The sequence below is a fragment of the Myotis lucifugus genome, unplaced genomic scaffold (assembly GCF_000147115.1).
Source record: "Myotis lucifugus unplaced genomic scaffold, Myoluc2.0 scaffold_96, whole genome shotgun sequence".
In the NCBI taxonomy this organism is placed as follows: domain Eukaryota; kingdom Metazoa; phylum Chordata; class Mammalia; order Chiroptera; family Vespertilionidae; genus Myotis; species Myotis lucifugus.
Genome location: NW_005871144.1, coordinates 428,117 through 441,213, shown reverse-complemented (window position 1 = coordinate 441,213; position 13,097 = coordinate 428,117). Strand labels below are relative to the sequence as shown.

The following is a 13,097-nucleotide window of genomic DNA, read 5'->3' as shown; positions in this document are numbered from 1 at the left end:
CACACCCTGTTCTCAGTGAATTATACACACAAGGACTCTGAGGGAGATGCTATCATCTCACTTCACAGACCCAGAACACAATTTGGAAAGGAAGCATCAAGGATTCCAAAAAGCGAGGCAACAGGTAATGGGACATTTTTGTAAATGTTCATCAAGTAAACAGATCATTGAATGATCCTGTTTGGTTGTATTTTAATTTGGAACAACCCTATTTAGAAAAGAAATATAGCCAAGATTCACTAACCCCCTTATAGTAACATGACCTAAATGCTTGTGTGTGTGTGTTGTGGGGAGGGCAAAATAATTATGAGGAAATGAAGACACAGGATGTGCATTTCCTTGTTATTAGCGATACAAAGTTCTTACAGCTGCAATGGGGCGGCCATTGAAAGCCTCGTGAAGACCACCACGCTGCCAGGAAAATGCAATTTAAAAAAAAGGCAGGATGAGAATGAAAAGACAAAGGAAGAGGGCACGAATTCTAAAATAAATTAACATTTAAGCTTATAACATTCCTAATTATATATATTACTAGTAAAAAAGTTCAAAAAGAGTACACCAGAATAATTTCCCCCCTCACCCCCCAAAAAACTGAACTTCCATTTAATGAAACTCATAACCATGTGTCAGGAACTGTGCTAAATGCCTTTCCACTCACTCCATTCTCAACCACCTATGACAAACTGCCATCCCCTTTTACCCGGAGACTCGGGCCAAGACAACAAAGTGCCCAGGCTACAAGCTGATTCCACAGCTCGGCTCTCCAGGCAGACGCCCAAGCTGCAGGCGTCTCCCAGGAAACGGAACGCGGCCCGCCCCCTCGTCCCACTCTCCACTTCCGCTCCTGCGCACTGTGGCTGGCGTGGAGGACATGGCTACTTCCCGCTTACCCCCAGCGACACTAACGCTAAAGCAGGTACCAGCTATTTTCCCGGGCCTCTGGGACAGCTTCCCCAGGTCTCAGCTCAACTCTCCGTCTCTCCCTGCACCCAACCTACGGGGTGCGTCTGGGGAGCAACTGGGGCCGGTGACCCCGCGCGCCCTCTGATGGGCCTGGGCCGGAGGGGCGGGGCTTCCCCGTGAGGTGTGGCTGGGAGGGGGCGGGGAGGGAGGGGCGGGGCCGTGTAGGCAGAAACCAGTCTGGTCGGACAGAAAGGCAGGGCAGGCTCTTGATCTCCTGGAGCCCTGACGCCTCGGGAACTGCTCTGCCTGTTACACTGATCCGTGGAAAAGAGCAAATGAGGTTACCAGGGGATTCTCACAACTGCCTGAACTTAGAAAAAGTGCTGTTGTGGTTATAGTTTCTTCTTCTGGGAGCCCTTTTTCTGCCCAATAGTCAGCTCTAGATTTTAAGGGCTCTTACGTTTGACAGAGCAAACAAACAGCCCAAGTAAACTTGTTTTCTTAAAAGAAAAATAAAAGAGGATTTTTCTTTGTCCTTTTCAAAACTAAGGACCAAAGAGAAGTGATGTGGTTACACTCTGGTTTGCTAAAGTGGAGCCCTCTGGGCTGTAATGGTGCGGTTGTAATGGCCCTCTCTCCTCCCCTGCACAGTTCGTGAGAAGGCAGCAAGTCCTCCTTCTCTACAGAAGGATTTTGCAAGCCATTCGGCAAGTTCCAAAGGATTCTGATCGCAAATACCTGAAGGACTGGGCAAGGGAAGAATTCAAAAGAAACAAAAGTGCCACTGACGAGGTAAGAACAAGCTCATAGTAACGACAGTCCCTGACCCTTTTTTGTATTGTTCAGTGAATTTTTAAAAACGTTTGGTAGACATCTTGGAATATAAATGGCACCGAGATGAGATATCTTGATCATTGCTCTAATGTTACTGATTTTCCACTTCCTTAACTATTTAAAATTTTACAATCTTTACTATCAGTATCTACATTCTACACTAGCATCACCTGACTTTTCTCTTTAACACTCCCTTCCCCCCAACACACACAGAGGAAAATATTGTAAATATTACAGCAGGAGGGTCTGGGAAGTATGACTGTCAGACACCGTGCACTCCTGATTGTTAGATTTTTGGCTTCTCTAATACGCAGCAGTTTGAATTCTCAGCATTGGTTCTTAACTTGAACAAATACAATCATACAGCGGCACCTTGATTAACCAGGTAAAACAGTGACCAGATCTCACTTTCTCTTACAGGTTACAATCCGGATGATGATTACACAAGGCAACATGCAGCTCAAGGAGTTAGAAAGAACACTTGCTTTAGCAAAATCTTAACTATAGCATTATCCTGAAAGATTTTCAAGGTCTCCATGTGTTTTTTGAGCTTAGGCTCAACGACAGGCAGCCCAAAGTCAAGTCAAACTGTATGTACAACACTCCAGCAGAATATCAGAACGTGGAGCATGGCACGTCACAGAGGGCAAAGAAAAGCTGCACTGGAACAATTTCCTTAGCACTGAAAAACATACTCTGTATTTTGAAAATGTTTCTGGATTTGTCAGCAGTTTTTGTAAGAAGCAAAAACCAGTACAAGAAATGGTCAATTAGCACAGTGGTCGGCAAACTGCGGCCCCTTGAGTGTGGCTCTTCCACAAAATACCACGTGCGGGCACGCACGTACAGTGCGATTGAAACTTCGTGGCCACACTCAAGGGGCCAAAGAGCCGCATGTGGCTCGTGAGCCGCAGTTTGCCAACCACTGAATTAGTACATAAAAAAAATACTCAACACCATTATTCATCAGGGAAATGCAAATCAAAACCACAATGAGATACTACACATCCACCACATGCACTGGAATGGCTGTAATCAAAAAGGGAGATAACTACTAATGGGGAAGATGTGGAGAAATCGGAACCCTCATCTATTGCTGGTGGGAACAGAAAATAGAGCAGCTGCTTTGGAAAACGGACTGTCAGCTGCTCAAAAGGTTAAACATAGTTACTTGATTCAGCAGGTTTACTCCTAGGTTTCAACCAACAAAACTAAAAACACATGTCTACAAAACACGTGTACACAAATGTTCATAGCAGCATTATTTCATAATAGCCCAAAACAATCCAAATGCCCACCAACTGATAAACAAGTAAATAAAAAATGTGGTATATCTATACAATAAAACATTCGGCAGTAAAAAGGAGTGAAGTACTGATACGTGCTACACACGAATGAACCTTGAAAACACTAAGTAAAAGAGGCCAGTCGCAAAGGATCACATATTGTATGATCCCGTTTATAGGAAACGTGTGGGATAGGTAGAAAGATCAGTGGTTGCTAGGGCTCTGGATGTAATGGAGAGTAACTGGATATGGGGTTTCTTGTTGGGGTGATGAAAACATTGTAAAGTTAGGTTTTGGTTGCATAACTCTGAATATACTAAAACCCATGAAAATGTATATTTTATATGTATCCTATGGGAATTATACCTAATAAAGCTGTTTCTTTTTCATTTTTAAAAATTAAAATATAATTGGCATATAACATTGTATAAGTCAATGAAGCTGTTTTGGAAAACAGTATGACAGGTAGGATTGGGGGTGTACTGACCTCAGGAGATAACCCGGAACTTCCTTGAAAAATCCTCCTGTATTATCCCTCACGGTGGTTGAGGTATGTTCTGCAGATGTGTCATGATCTGATACTGAAAAAGATCACCACTGAGAATCTAGATCTTTGTTGAAGAGAAAGGAGAAAGAGAACCTTAGTAAATACCTTGAACACCAAAAGAAGAGGCAACTTCTGGATGAAACTAATGCAATTACCTTAACATCCATGTAGAAGTAGCACAATAAATCATTAGGGAAGATCTTCAGTGCAGTAGGTTCTCCAGTGACAGGAAAAAAAAACCAAAGAGCTTAAAGAATACATCAGAGAAAGACATGGACTTCAGAACACTTTTGAAAGAGACCAAATGTATAACAGTTAATACAGTCAAAGTGAGTTTGTGGTAAGAGGCTGGGACCGGCAGTCCTGCAGCCTGAAGTCCTCTGTTCATCTACAGAACAGATCTAAAAAATTAATCCAAGAATCTGACCAGCCCCTGAAAGATATAGGAAAAATTACGCAGAAAGACAAATGGTGTTTAGTATTGGACTGTGCCAGAGGAGAGGCCTAGCCGATGGTGGCATATGTCAATGACCTGCACAGCCAGGGTCCACCTCCATGTCCCACAGCGTCAGAGCTCATAAGACCAAATATTTCTGAATACTCTGCCACAGGGTAATCTGCTAATTCAAAATGCTTGCATGAGACAATTTTCAGATTTTATAAAGATGTGCATTGGCCAACCTACTGCAAAGCCATCTGATGAAAAAAGCATTTTTGAACAGTTTCTGAACAGAGAACACATTAAAAATATTCTTTGAGTAGCATGATTGACATACATACTCAAGTATAGGCTGTCCCTAGAAAAACTAAAATCTCAAAGCTAAAAACCATCCGTTGAAGTTGTGAGGAAGTCAGTGACTCCCTGTTCTTCCCAGCAGTGGTGTATATGGAAGATGTAAGAGCATTTGTGGTTTGAATTTGCAAGATGCAAATACCAAAGACTTCAAGAAAACCAAACCTGTAGTTTGTTTTTTAAAATGGGTAAAACACAAAACTTAATTCTTACCTTCCAGAAGCTAAGATTATTATAACTGACAAGCTTTTACTTTCATTTCTACAGAACAGTTTAATTTTTTTAGTTCACTTACATGCTTTGAATATTCCCCCTGAATTATAGGTCAAGTCTGTTGTTTAGCCTAAGATTTATTTAGCAATTTCTCCTCACATATGAAATGATGGTCATTAAGAAAGATGTTGGCCAGAACAGAACTGCTGGTGAAGTACATTTTATTCATCATCTTTATCAGTATTCTGATAAAGACAAGTTACCTTCCTGGGTATGTTCCCTGTAAACTACACTCTTGTTTGAATGTGCAAGTCTTGTTCCTAGCGTTTAATTTTAAGAAGTTTGTTCAGTTTATGTATTTGAAGAATAAATCTTTATATTAAAAAATTTTAATACAAAAGCTTTCTAGCATATGAGAAGTGGCTAAGGCTATTTCTTATTTAGCATATTGACTGCCCGGTGTCACTGCCCCCTTTTAAGTGTGTCAGGTTGGAAATGTTAAACTCTTGGCACGGCAATGCTATGAAGTGCCTGCAGAGTCACAGGACTTTAAAGGTTGAGGACAGCAGAATGTATTTCCTGGTATAGGTATCACTGCAGTCATGCCAACAGACACAGGAGAGCTGAGAGGCAGAGACCCATACTTACCTAAATTATCTCTCTTTTATGAAGGAAGGAAAATGCTAGTAAAATAAAAACAAAAGGAAGCTGCTCACATCTACTTTGAAAACAAAATTAGGATTATGTAGAATAAGATCCAAACAGAATAAAAAGCAAATTGTCACTCTGTGCCAAACTAGAAATCACCTTGAGCTACTTCCTTCCTTGAGTCAGGCAGTTGAGAAATTATACTAGAATTAAGTTAATTATTTGTTTACTGAGAAGAGTGAATCACTTTACCCACTCTATTTTGTATTTAAAAAAATGCTTTGCTGTACTGTGTCTTGCTTTTGTGTTAATTTAAATTAATATATTCACATTTATAGTCATATTTGACTTACTATATAGGAAACGCATATTTCCCTTTAAAAACATAACAAAATACATTTTTAATGTTTTTTCTTATTCATAAGATGTATTCTAAAAATGTCATTAGCTTTTTAAAACTGGCTTGTCCTTTAAATCTTGATTGGCTTTTATATCACAAGATGAATTATATTTAGCTTTTAGGAATTATTTGTTAGTAAAAAAAAAAATGTTATCTTTGTCTGCATAAAATGACAAGTAATGTTATCCTTCTTCTTTGTTCAGTATTTTCCAAAAGGTCAACAGTTTAAATAAAACATTTGTTTAAGCTTACACTGAGAAATCTTTCCATGTTACAACAGGCTTTTTAAAAATATTTTTTTCATGCAGTCCACCTGATCTCTACTTTAAAGCAGATGTGTTTAAACTACACTTTTATGGAAACATGGTGAAGTGTGGTTGAGTGAAGGCACTCTTTCAGGAATCATAAAATTTGGTTAGCTACACAAATGAAAATGTAGGCTAAATATTCACACTTTCATGTTTTAAATAAGGAGTTTCGTATCCATAATGTTGAGAACCAAGTCTCATGCTTGGAAGTAACAGAAATTCAAGGTGATAAAAATGTTAAATAGAAGACCACATACCTCTCAAGCATCAATGCTTGACTGAAAAAAGAGGGTATAACGTGAAAAGATAACTTCCTTTATTTTGGGCTCCCAAAGTCAAAGGTAAGATTAGAACCGATATTCAGTCTATCACAAATATTACTACACTCAAATGCAATAATGCACTAACAACAACAAAAAACAGCAACACTGCAATACTGCATAACTTTTATTTTACATCACTTTCCCCACAGCCACTGAAGGTTCCAGCCTCAGTCTGAAACACGACCTACATGACCAGCTATAAATAGTTAATAGTTCTGCTTCTTTGGAAAAGTACTGTTGTGGCATTTGCTCATTTTAGTAGATAGCACAAGGTAAAAATAAGAAAAACCACATCGGACCCACAGCTGAGTTTTTTGACAGTAAGGAACAAAAACAGACCAAACGCAGGTGTGATCAGAGCTACTGCTTTGTTTTGAGAGGCTGCCATCTATCTCTGGGTTAGGAGGCTGATGGCCTGTTCCGTCTCCCAGCCTCTATTACAGGTTTTCCCATCTTTGAGAAACAAGATCTGTGTTCTCTGCAGACGAGGTACATTCGACCTTTCTCATTCCTCCCTAGTCTCGTCCCTAACTGCGGCTTGGATGGAAATAGCCAGCTCACAATAAGAAGCTGCCTGCTCCTGGTGGGCAGGAGGTACATAATCAAAATACTTCCCACCAAAGCACACTATGGTCCGAAGGTGCCACCTAGCGCTACCACCCGGCGCTGTGATTCTGCACCAGGAACGCGAAAAGAGGAAGCACCTCCACAAGTAGCAATCCAGAGCGTCTCTGGGAAGACCGTCTACCTCCACAGCAGCTGAGGAACAAGACAAGCTCAGGAGCGTGAAAAGAAGCTTGAGAGCATCACATGAATTCCCTACCCAGGTTCGGTAAAGCTGCCATTCGTCTACATTTATGAGGAATGTTAATATCCATACTGTCACTATTAAGAAAAACAAAAACAACGGTGAGTGTGGAAGGCAAAAACCCCACAAAGGGGCTAAAAACATACCTTGTTTTTTTTTGAGTATTTCCATGTCAAGAAGTCATTCTTTTCTCTTTGGCTCAATAAGCAACATTTTATTCAAAATTACAGACAATAGTTACTCAGTTCCTGTGTTTATAGAAATAGAACTGAGGTTTCTATGCATACATGGAATTTTGAGGAGATGAATATAATCCCACATTCCAAGGGACAAGAAGTCTGAAGATGATTAAATTGAAAGATTCAACACACGGAGCTACTTTTGTAACTGTGTATATTCTATAGAGCAGAGCAAAACCCTCAGGACCCCGGAGGCTGGAGAATGCAGGGGTCTAACTCAGCACAGTCACTGCGAAGCAGTGCGAAAGCTTTTGGGGTGTTTTAATGACAGAACTCAATTAAAAATGAAATACTTGCAAGAAATAGCCTCGTTTCTTTATAAAATACAGATGCATAAACTCAAATTCAGGAAGGTACTCTAAGGTAAATGGGTTGGATTATCAATAGGTTATTGATGTTTCAGGTAATTGTTACGTGACTCCCCCCCCCCCCCCCGCGCCCCTTAATCTGCTTTAAAATCACAAGGATTCACTGAAAATATAGTATTTCTATATTTTGACTGAAAATATAGAAACTGTGATCAAATGGTTTGAATCTTTCTCATCTGTGTTCATTATTAACAAACATTCCCAGTGCTATTATCCAATGACTCATTTTTTAAACACACTCTGACTTTTTAAAACATTTTCTTTTCAGTTATACCGGATCTTGTGACATTATGAAAATCCCTTTCCCCTCAGACTCTGTGTGATAAATTTCACCTGGTTAGAGTGTCAGCACTCTGAGAATTCTGCATTTGAGGGAGGCGTTAGCGCATCTCCTTTACAGCTCTGACGGAAAAATACTCTTGTCTAGGCACAGCAGGTGTGTTTACATGAATGATGACTTGATTTAAGTTCACAGGGGATTAACTTTTTTTTCTTGCTTTTGATTTTTATTATTTTGTACATCCTGAATTTTAGGGTTTAGGTTTACACATCATTGAGTATCTAGGTGGTTCGCTTAATCTGAGCTTTTGAACTTCAGATGAACCTGGGCTGAGGTTTTAAGTTTGTAATGAAACCTGAAACTAAACAAGCTTTCCCTGGTTTCAGTTTAATTGTTGACGTCTTCATAACTTCAGGGCATAGGAAACGTGTGTGTGTCTGGCACATTTTAGAAACTAGTGATGTTTTTTAAAGGCAAGTCTGCTATGTGCACTCTAATTGACACTTGGGGCACAGCTATTCTGCAGTCGCTATACCAGAGATCCTCAAGGATCCTTTCTTGAGCCACTTCCCAGGCCCTAATTTTCCTTCTGCACCTTCGTCCTTAGTTTAGCAAGTTCCTCTTCTAAACTTTTGATATGTTCCTTCAGGGTGGCCTTGTCTTGCTGGGCTTTCTGACTGGCTTGGCTTCGTGCTTCTTCAATCTTTCTTTCATACCACTTCTCCATCTGGGTAGCAACAGCCTCAAAAAAATACTGGGTGATCTCCAGAGCTTGGGAGGTGTCTCGAATGTGAGAGGCAGTCTGCTCGCTGCCGGTAGCTGGTGGTGGCTGCCCGCAGGTGGTGCTGGGTGCTGGTGGCTGGGCTCGATGCCTCGTCTGCCCACTTTTGCCAGACTTCTTGGTTTGGGTGCCTCTGTGGACACAGGGCCCGGCCTGCTGATCACATCTGGCTGCCTCTTGTAAGGGCAGCAAGGCTGTCTGGACCTTGACGCTCCTCAGTCGGGAGCCTGTGCAGTCGGAGGAGGACAGCTCCTGCTGGAGCCTGTGGGCGGCCGTGGAGCCGAGTCCCTTTTCCTTGGGCCTGACCACCCGAGGGGAACTGTCAGAAGCTGCAACTGGACCTGCCGTCACCACTGATGGATCCACAGCTGGTTTGGGAAGGAAAACACAAGTCAGAGCAAAGCCACAGGCACAGTCACATGGCTGTAGGTCGGCCTTTGGGAGCCCTGAGAACCCTGCAGACCACCAGCCTTCCCACCCACCAACCAGTGTGCAGCTGCTGCTCTGCCCTTCCTGCCCCGTCTCTCCTGATGACCATCTGGCTTGTCAAGGCTTTCATGGATACTGTGTTAGCCATGCTGGTGGCATCTAAGCCAAAAAAGGTGCTGGCCTTTCCTTTAGCCTGCCTCAACCCACTCTGGAAGGCTCCGGGCACCATTTCCTGACGGCCAAGGATGGCACAGCTCACCAAGTATCTCAAAACATACCTGGGCATTTACCAATGAGAATGAGTATCCCTTTCCACACCACAGCCCCAGGTACTGGTTCCCTGAGCGAAGCTCCAATTGGGAAAGGCGGTCCTATCCCCCGTTCTCAGAGCTCCACGCCAAGCTCCAGAACTAGTCCTCGCATGAAAAATCTGCCAAGGATTTTCGCCATTGTCATGAGCATAAAGAAGATAAAACCACAGTCCCAGAGATGGTCTGTGGTAACATAAGACACTCAACATACCAAAACCCCCCTGGAAGCCTAATTTCTAAGTCTCTGAATGTCCTTAAAGCTATCACTGTGGGTAATCTCTGTGGCCAATGTAACAATGCTTTGCAGAAGCATCTCTGACCTAGCACCTGAGGCAGCTTCAATACATGATGTGCACTCAACAAGGTTTCACAGAGTTGGACGAAGGTAAAAGGCCAATCACAGAGGAGAAGAGGGGGAAGAGGTACCAGGGCAGCTGCTGAGACAGATGTCCATTCATCACCCGTCAGGACGGGGTCCACTCTACACCATCAACACTGTACCTGAAGCACTTGCTATCAATGATCAAAACAATTCTTTTATTCCTTCATTCCAATATGCTGACCACTTAGATGAGAGAGCTTTACTGCTGCACAGGACCTGGTATACAGCAGTGAGAAAGCCTGTCCTTGCCCCTACAGTTGCTCTGCAATCCAGTTTTCCACAGCCCTATCCTATGGGCCGCCTTAGGATGCAGGAGAGAACAAGATTTAGGGGTTTTCATCACCTTTGGGTGGAAGGGCTCTCTCTCTGCATGAGGGTTACCTGTGGAGGACTCGCAAGTAGATGGCGTGGATTTAGCCCTAGAGTCTCCCGTAAGCTTCAGTTCCAGATTCTGGATCTTCAACATGCACCAGGTTTTTAATTCATCCACCAAGGACATCTGAAAAGCACCCACAAAATACTCAGGTGAATTTAATCCATGGTTAATGAATAAAGCAGCAAGAATGGACTTTTAAACTATGATAGTTGGGAATACCATCTCGACAAGCCCCAAACCTGTGGATAACCCCCTCCCACAGGCCACACACAACCTCTTTGCTTACCCTCTATAGACCAGGATTCACCCAACACCCAGGCGGACAGTGTCTACAATCCTCATTACGTGACTTAGAGCCACCTTCAACTCAAACACCCAAAGCTTCCCACGTCTTCCCAACTAAGCAGTTCTGCCTGCTTAGGAGCACGGGCTCTCAGACACCACAAGTGCTCATTTTAGGTCTATTGTCCCGAGTAGACCACACACGCTGAGGGCAGGAACCAGATCTTGTTCAATAGAGGAATGGCCCAATGAACACACCACACACAGACATGCTTCGGGGCAGACGTCATAGTTCCCCCAGCATGTTCTAGGAACTTTTCAGTCCCCACCTGTTGCCGGCATATTCAGCAACAAACACGAACTGAAAGGCAGGTCCTTTCCTATTGATTTCATCGCAAAGTGATGCAAATGACGTGCTATGTGCTGCAAACCCCTTTAGGGGACCCCAGCCTCTGAGCCTTCAATGATAGGCCTCCGTCTTTTAATTCCAAGAAGTGTGGTAAACCACCAGGTAAGGACTGACAGGTACTGGTTTTCACCTGGCGTTTCTCGCCCTCAAGCTTCTCTGTGTCCGAGTGCTGCTGCAGGCGGCTCAGGCACTCTGTCCTCTCGGCCGAGAGTCGCTCGACCATCAGCTTGTCCAGAACACGCATCTAGGATTCAATGGGCAGAGCGCATGGCTGAGATGACCTAAGGATGGACCCCTGAGGAGGGGACCTGGGGCACCAAACAGGGACCAGAGAGAAGGCAAGCAAACCTCCACCCTCATTCTATTCCATTTTCAAGCAGTATTCACGGAACTCTCATTTTTCAGAATTCCAATCAGGATTCCATGTAGCCAATGTTTCTTTTTCTCACTTGGTAAAGTCCCTAAGGGGTTTAAGAGACTATGAATATACAGTAATTAGAAAATTTAAGCCAATAAAGACCTTGTAGGTAAAAGAGAATTTCTATAGGTCTCAGAACAGTGTTTCTGTGACTATGATTGAAAAGAAAAACTATTTCTTAAAGTATGGAGCTATTCTCCCCCTTTTATTTTTTAAAAATATATTTTTATTTATTTCAGAGAGGAAGGGAGAGGGAGAGATAGAAACATCACTGATGAGAATGGGAATCATTGATTGGCTGCCTCCAGCAAGCCCCATAATGGGGATGGAGCCCACACCCGGGCACGTGCCCTTGGCTGGAATCGAACCTGGGACCCTTCAGTCCACAGGCCGATGCTCTATCCACCAGTCAACCCAGCTAGGGCTATTCTCCCCCTTTTAAATGTTAGTGGCTGCCTAAGAGGCAGTGAAAGCAGCTGGGTGCTCAGGGCATTTATCCAGCCAGTGCACAAATCCTCCTGGTGCTTCACTAAATATGGCCAAAGTGAGCGTGAGGAAGGCTGTGGAGAGAGTTCAATGGGACTGATCAGAGAAGAAATGACTGTCACCACCTCTCAATCACATACCCTCTGGGTCCCCTCTTCATCCTGACACTTCCCACAGGGCCCTAGGGGCCAGAAGGGCTGAACCTTCCCTTCTTTGACAGGGTGGGTCCCTCAGCCTGGCCTGCGGGATCAGGCCCAAACTGGCTCTCCAACATCCCCCGAGGGGTCCTGGATTGTGAGAGGGCACAGGCCAGGCCAAGGGACCCCACCGGTGCACAATCGGGGCTGGGGAGGAACCACGGGAAGGCTACAGGGCGTGTCCGGCCCATCTCACTCAGTCCCGATTGGCCGGACCCCAGCAGCAAGCTAACCTACTGGTTGACTGTCTGCCCCCCTGGTGGTCAGTGCATGTCATAGCGAGTGGCTGAGCAGCCTTAGCATATCATTAGCATATTACGCTTTGATTGGTTGAATGGCTGACCGGCCACTCAGCATATTAGGCTTTTAGTATACAGGATATTATATAGGACTAGAGGCCCAGTGCACGAAATTCACGCATGGGGCGGTGGGGGTGGGGGGGGGGAGGTCCTCAGCTCGGCCAGCACCCTCTCGTAATCCGGGACCCCTCAGTGATCGGGCCTAAACTGGCAGTCGGACATCCCTCTTGCAATCCAGGACAGCTGGCTCCTAACCGCTCGCCTGCCTCCCTGATTGCCCCTAACCCCGTGGTCGGCAAACTGCGGCTCGCGAGCCATATGCAGCTCTTTGGCCCTTTAAGTGTGGCCACGAAGTTTCAATCGCACTGTACATGCGCGCCTGCATGTGGTATTTTGTGGAAGAGCCACACTCAAGGGGCCGCAGTTTGCCGACCACTGCCCTAACTGCTCGCCTGCCTGCCTGCCTGATCGCCCCTAACCACTTGACTGCCTGCCTGATCACCCCTAACTGCTCATCTGCCTGCCTGATCGCCCCTAACCACTCTACCTGCCTGCCTGATCACCCCTAACTGCTCATCTGCCTGCCTGATCACCCCTAACCACCTCTGCCTGCTTGCCTGATCGCCCCTAACCACTCACCTGCCTGCCTGATCGCCCCTAACTGCTCGCCTGCCTGCCTGATCATCCCTAACCACCTCTGCTTCGGCCCCCACTGCTGTTGCTTTGTCTAAAAGGACGTACGGAATGACATCCAGAAGGTCGTTCAGCTGTCCGGTC

The 13,097-nt window shown here is 44.4% G+C and overlaps 2 protein-coding genes across 8 annotated transcripts in view; one reads left to right on the top strand and one right to left on the bottom strand.

The window, feature by feature from the left end:
- The first annotated feature begins 817 nt into the window (after positions 1-817).
- On the top strand, positions 818-3,505 carry LYRM2 (LYR motif containing 2). Its single transcript, XM_006091805.3, has 3 exons — positions 818-916; positions 1,555-1,695; positions 2,158-3,505. Exons 1-3 carry the CDS (start codon positions 872-874, stop codon positions 2,236-2,238), a joined length of 267 nt encoding a protein of 88 aa, XP_006091867.1. The 5' UTR covers positions 818-871; the 3' UTR covers positions 2,239-3,505.
- Positions 3,506-7,256: 3,751 nt separating this feature from the next.
- ANKRD6 (ankyrin repeat domain 6) overlaps positions 7,257-13,097 on the bottom strand; it is a 157,658-nt gene continuing 151,817 nt past the window's right edge. For all 7 annotated transcript variants that reach the window (XM_006091797.3, XM_023756507.1, XM_006091798.3 and 4 more), the window contains 3 exons: positions 11,051-11,164; positions 10,235-10,352; positions 7,257-9,099 (listed from right to left, as the gene is read on the bottom strand). In XM_006091797.3, the coding sequence (XP_006091859.1) occupies positions 8,528-9,099; positions 10,235-10,352; positions 11,051-11,164 (804 nt within the window). In that variant the 3' untranslated portion in view covers positions 7,257-8,527. The remainder of the gene's footprint in view (positions 9,100-10,234; positions 10,353-11,050; positions 11,165-13,097) is intronic.

What these genes read in the sequence shown, in the direction of transcription:
- LYRM2 (XM_006091805.3), top strand. Translation starts at nt 872, where the DNA reads ATGGCTACTTCCCGCTTACCCCCAGCGACACTAACGCTAAAGCAG. An exon ending in CGACACTAACGCTAAAGCAG is followed by an intron (nt 917 to 1,554) that starts GTACCAGCTATT and finishes TCCCCTGCACAG; the next exon opens with TTCGTGAGAAGGCAGCAAGT. An exon ending in ACAAAAGTGCCACTGACGAG is followed by an intron (nt 1,696 to 2,157) that starts GTAAGAACAAGC and finishes TTTCTCTTACAG; the next exon opens with GTTACAATCCGGATGATGAT.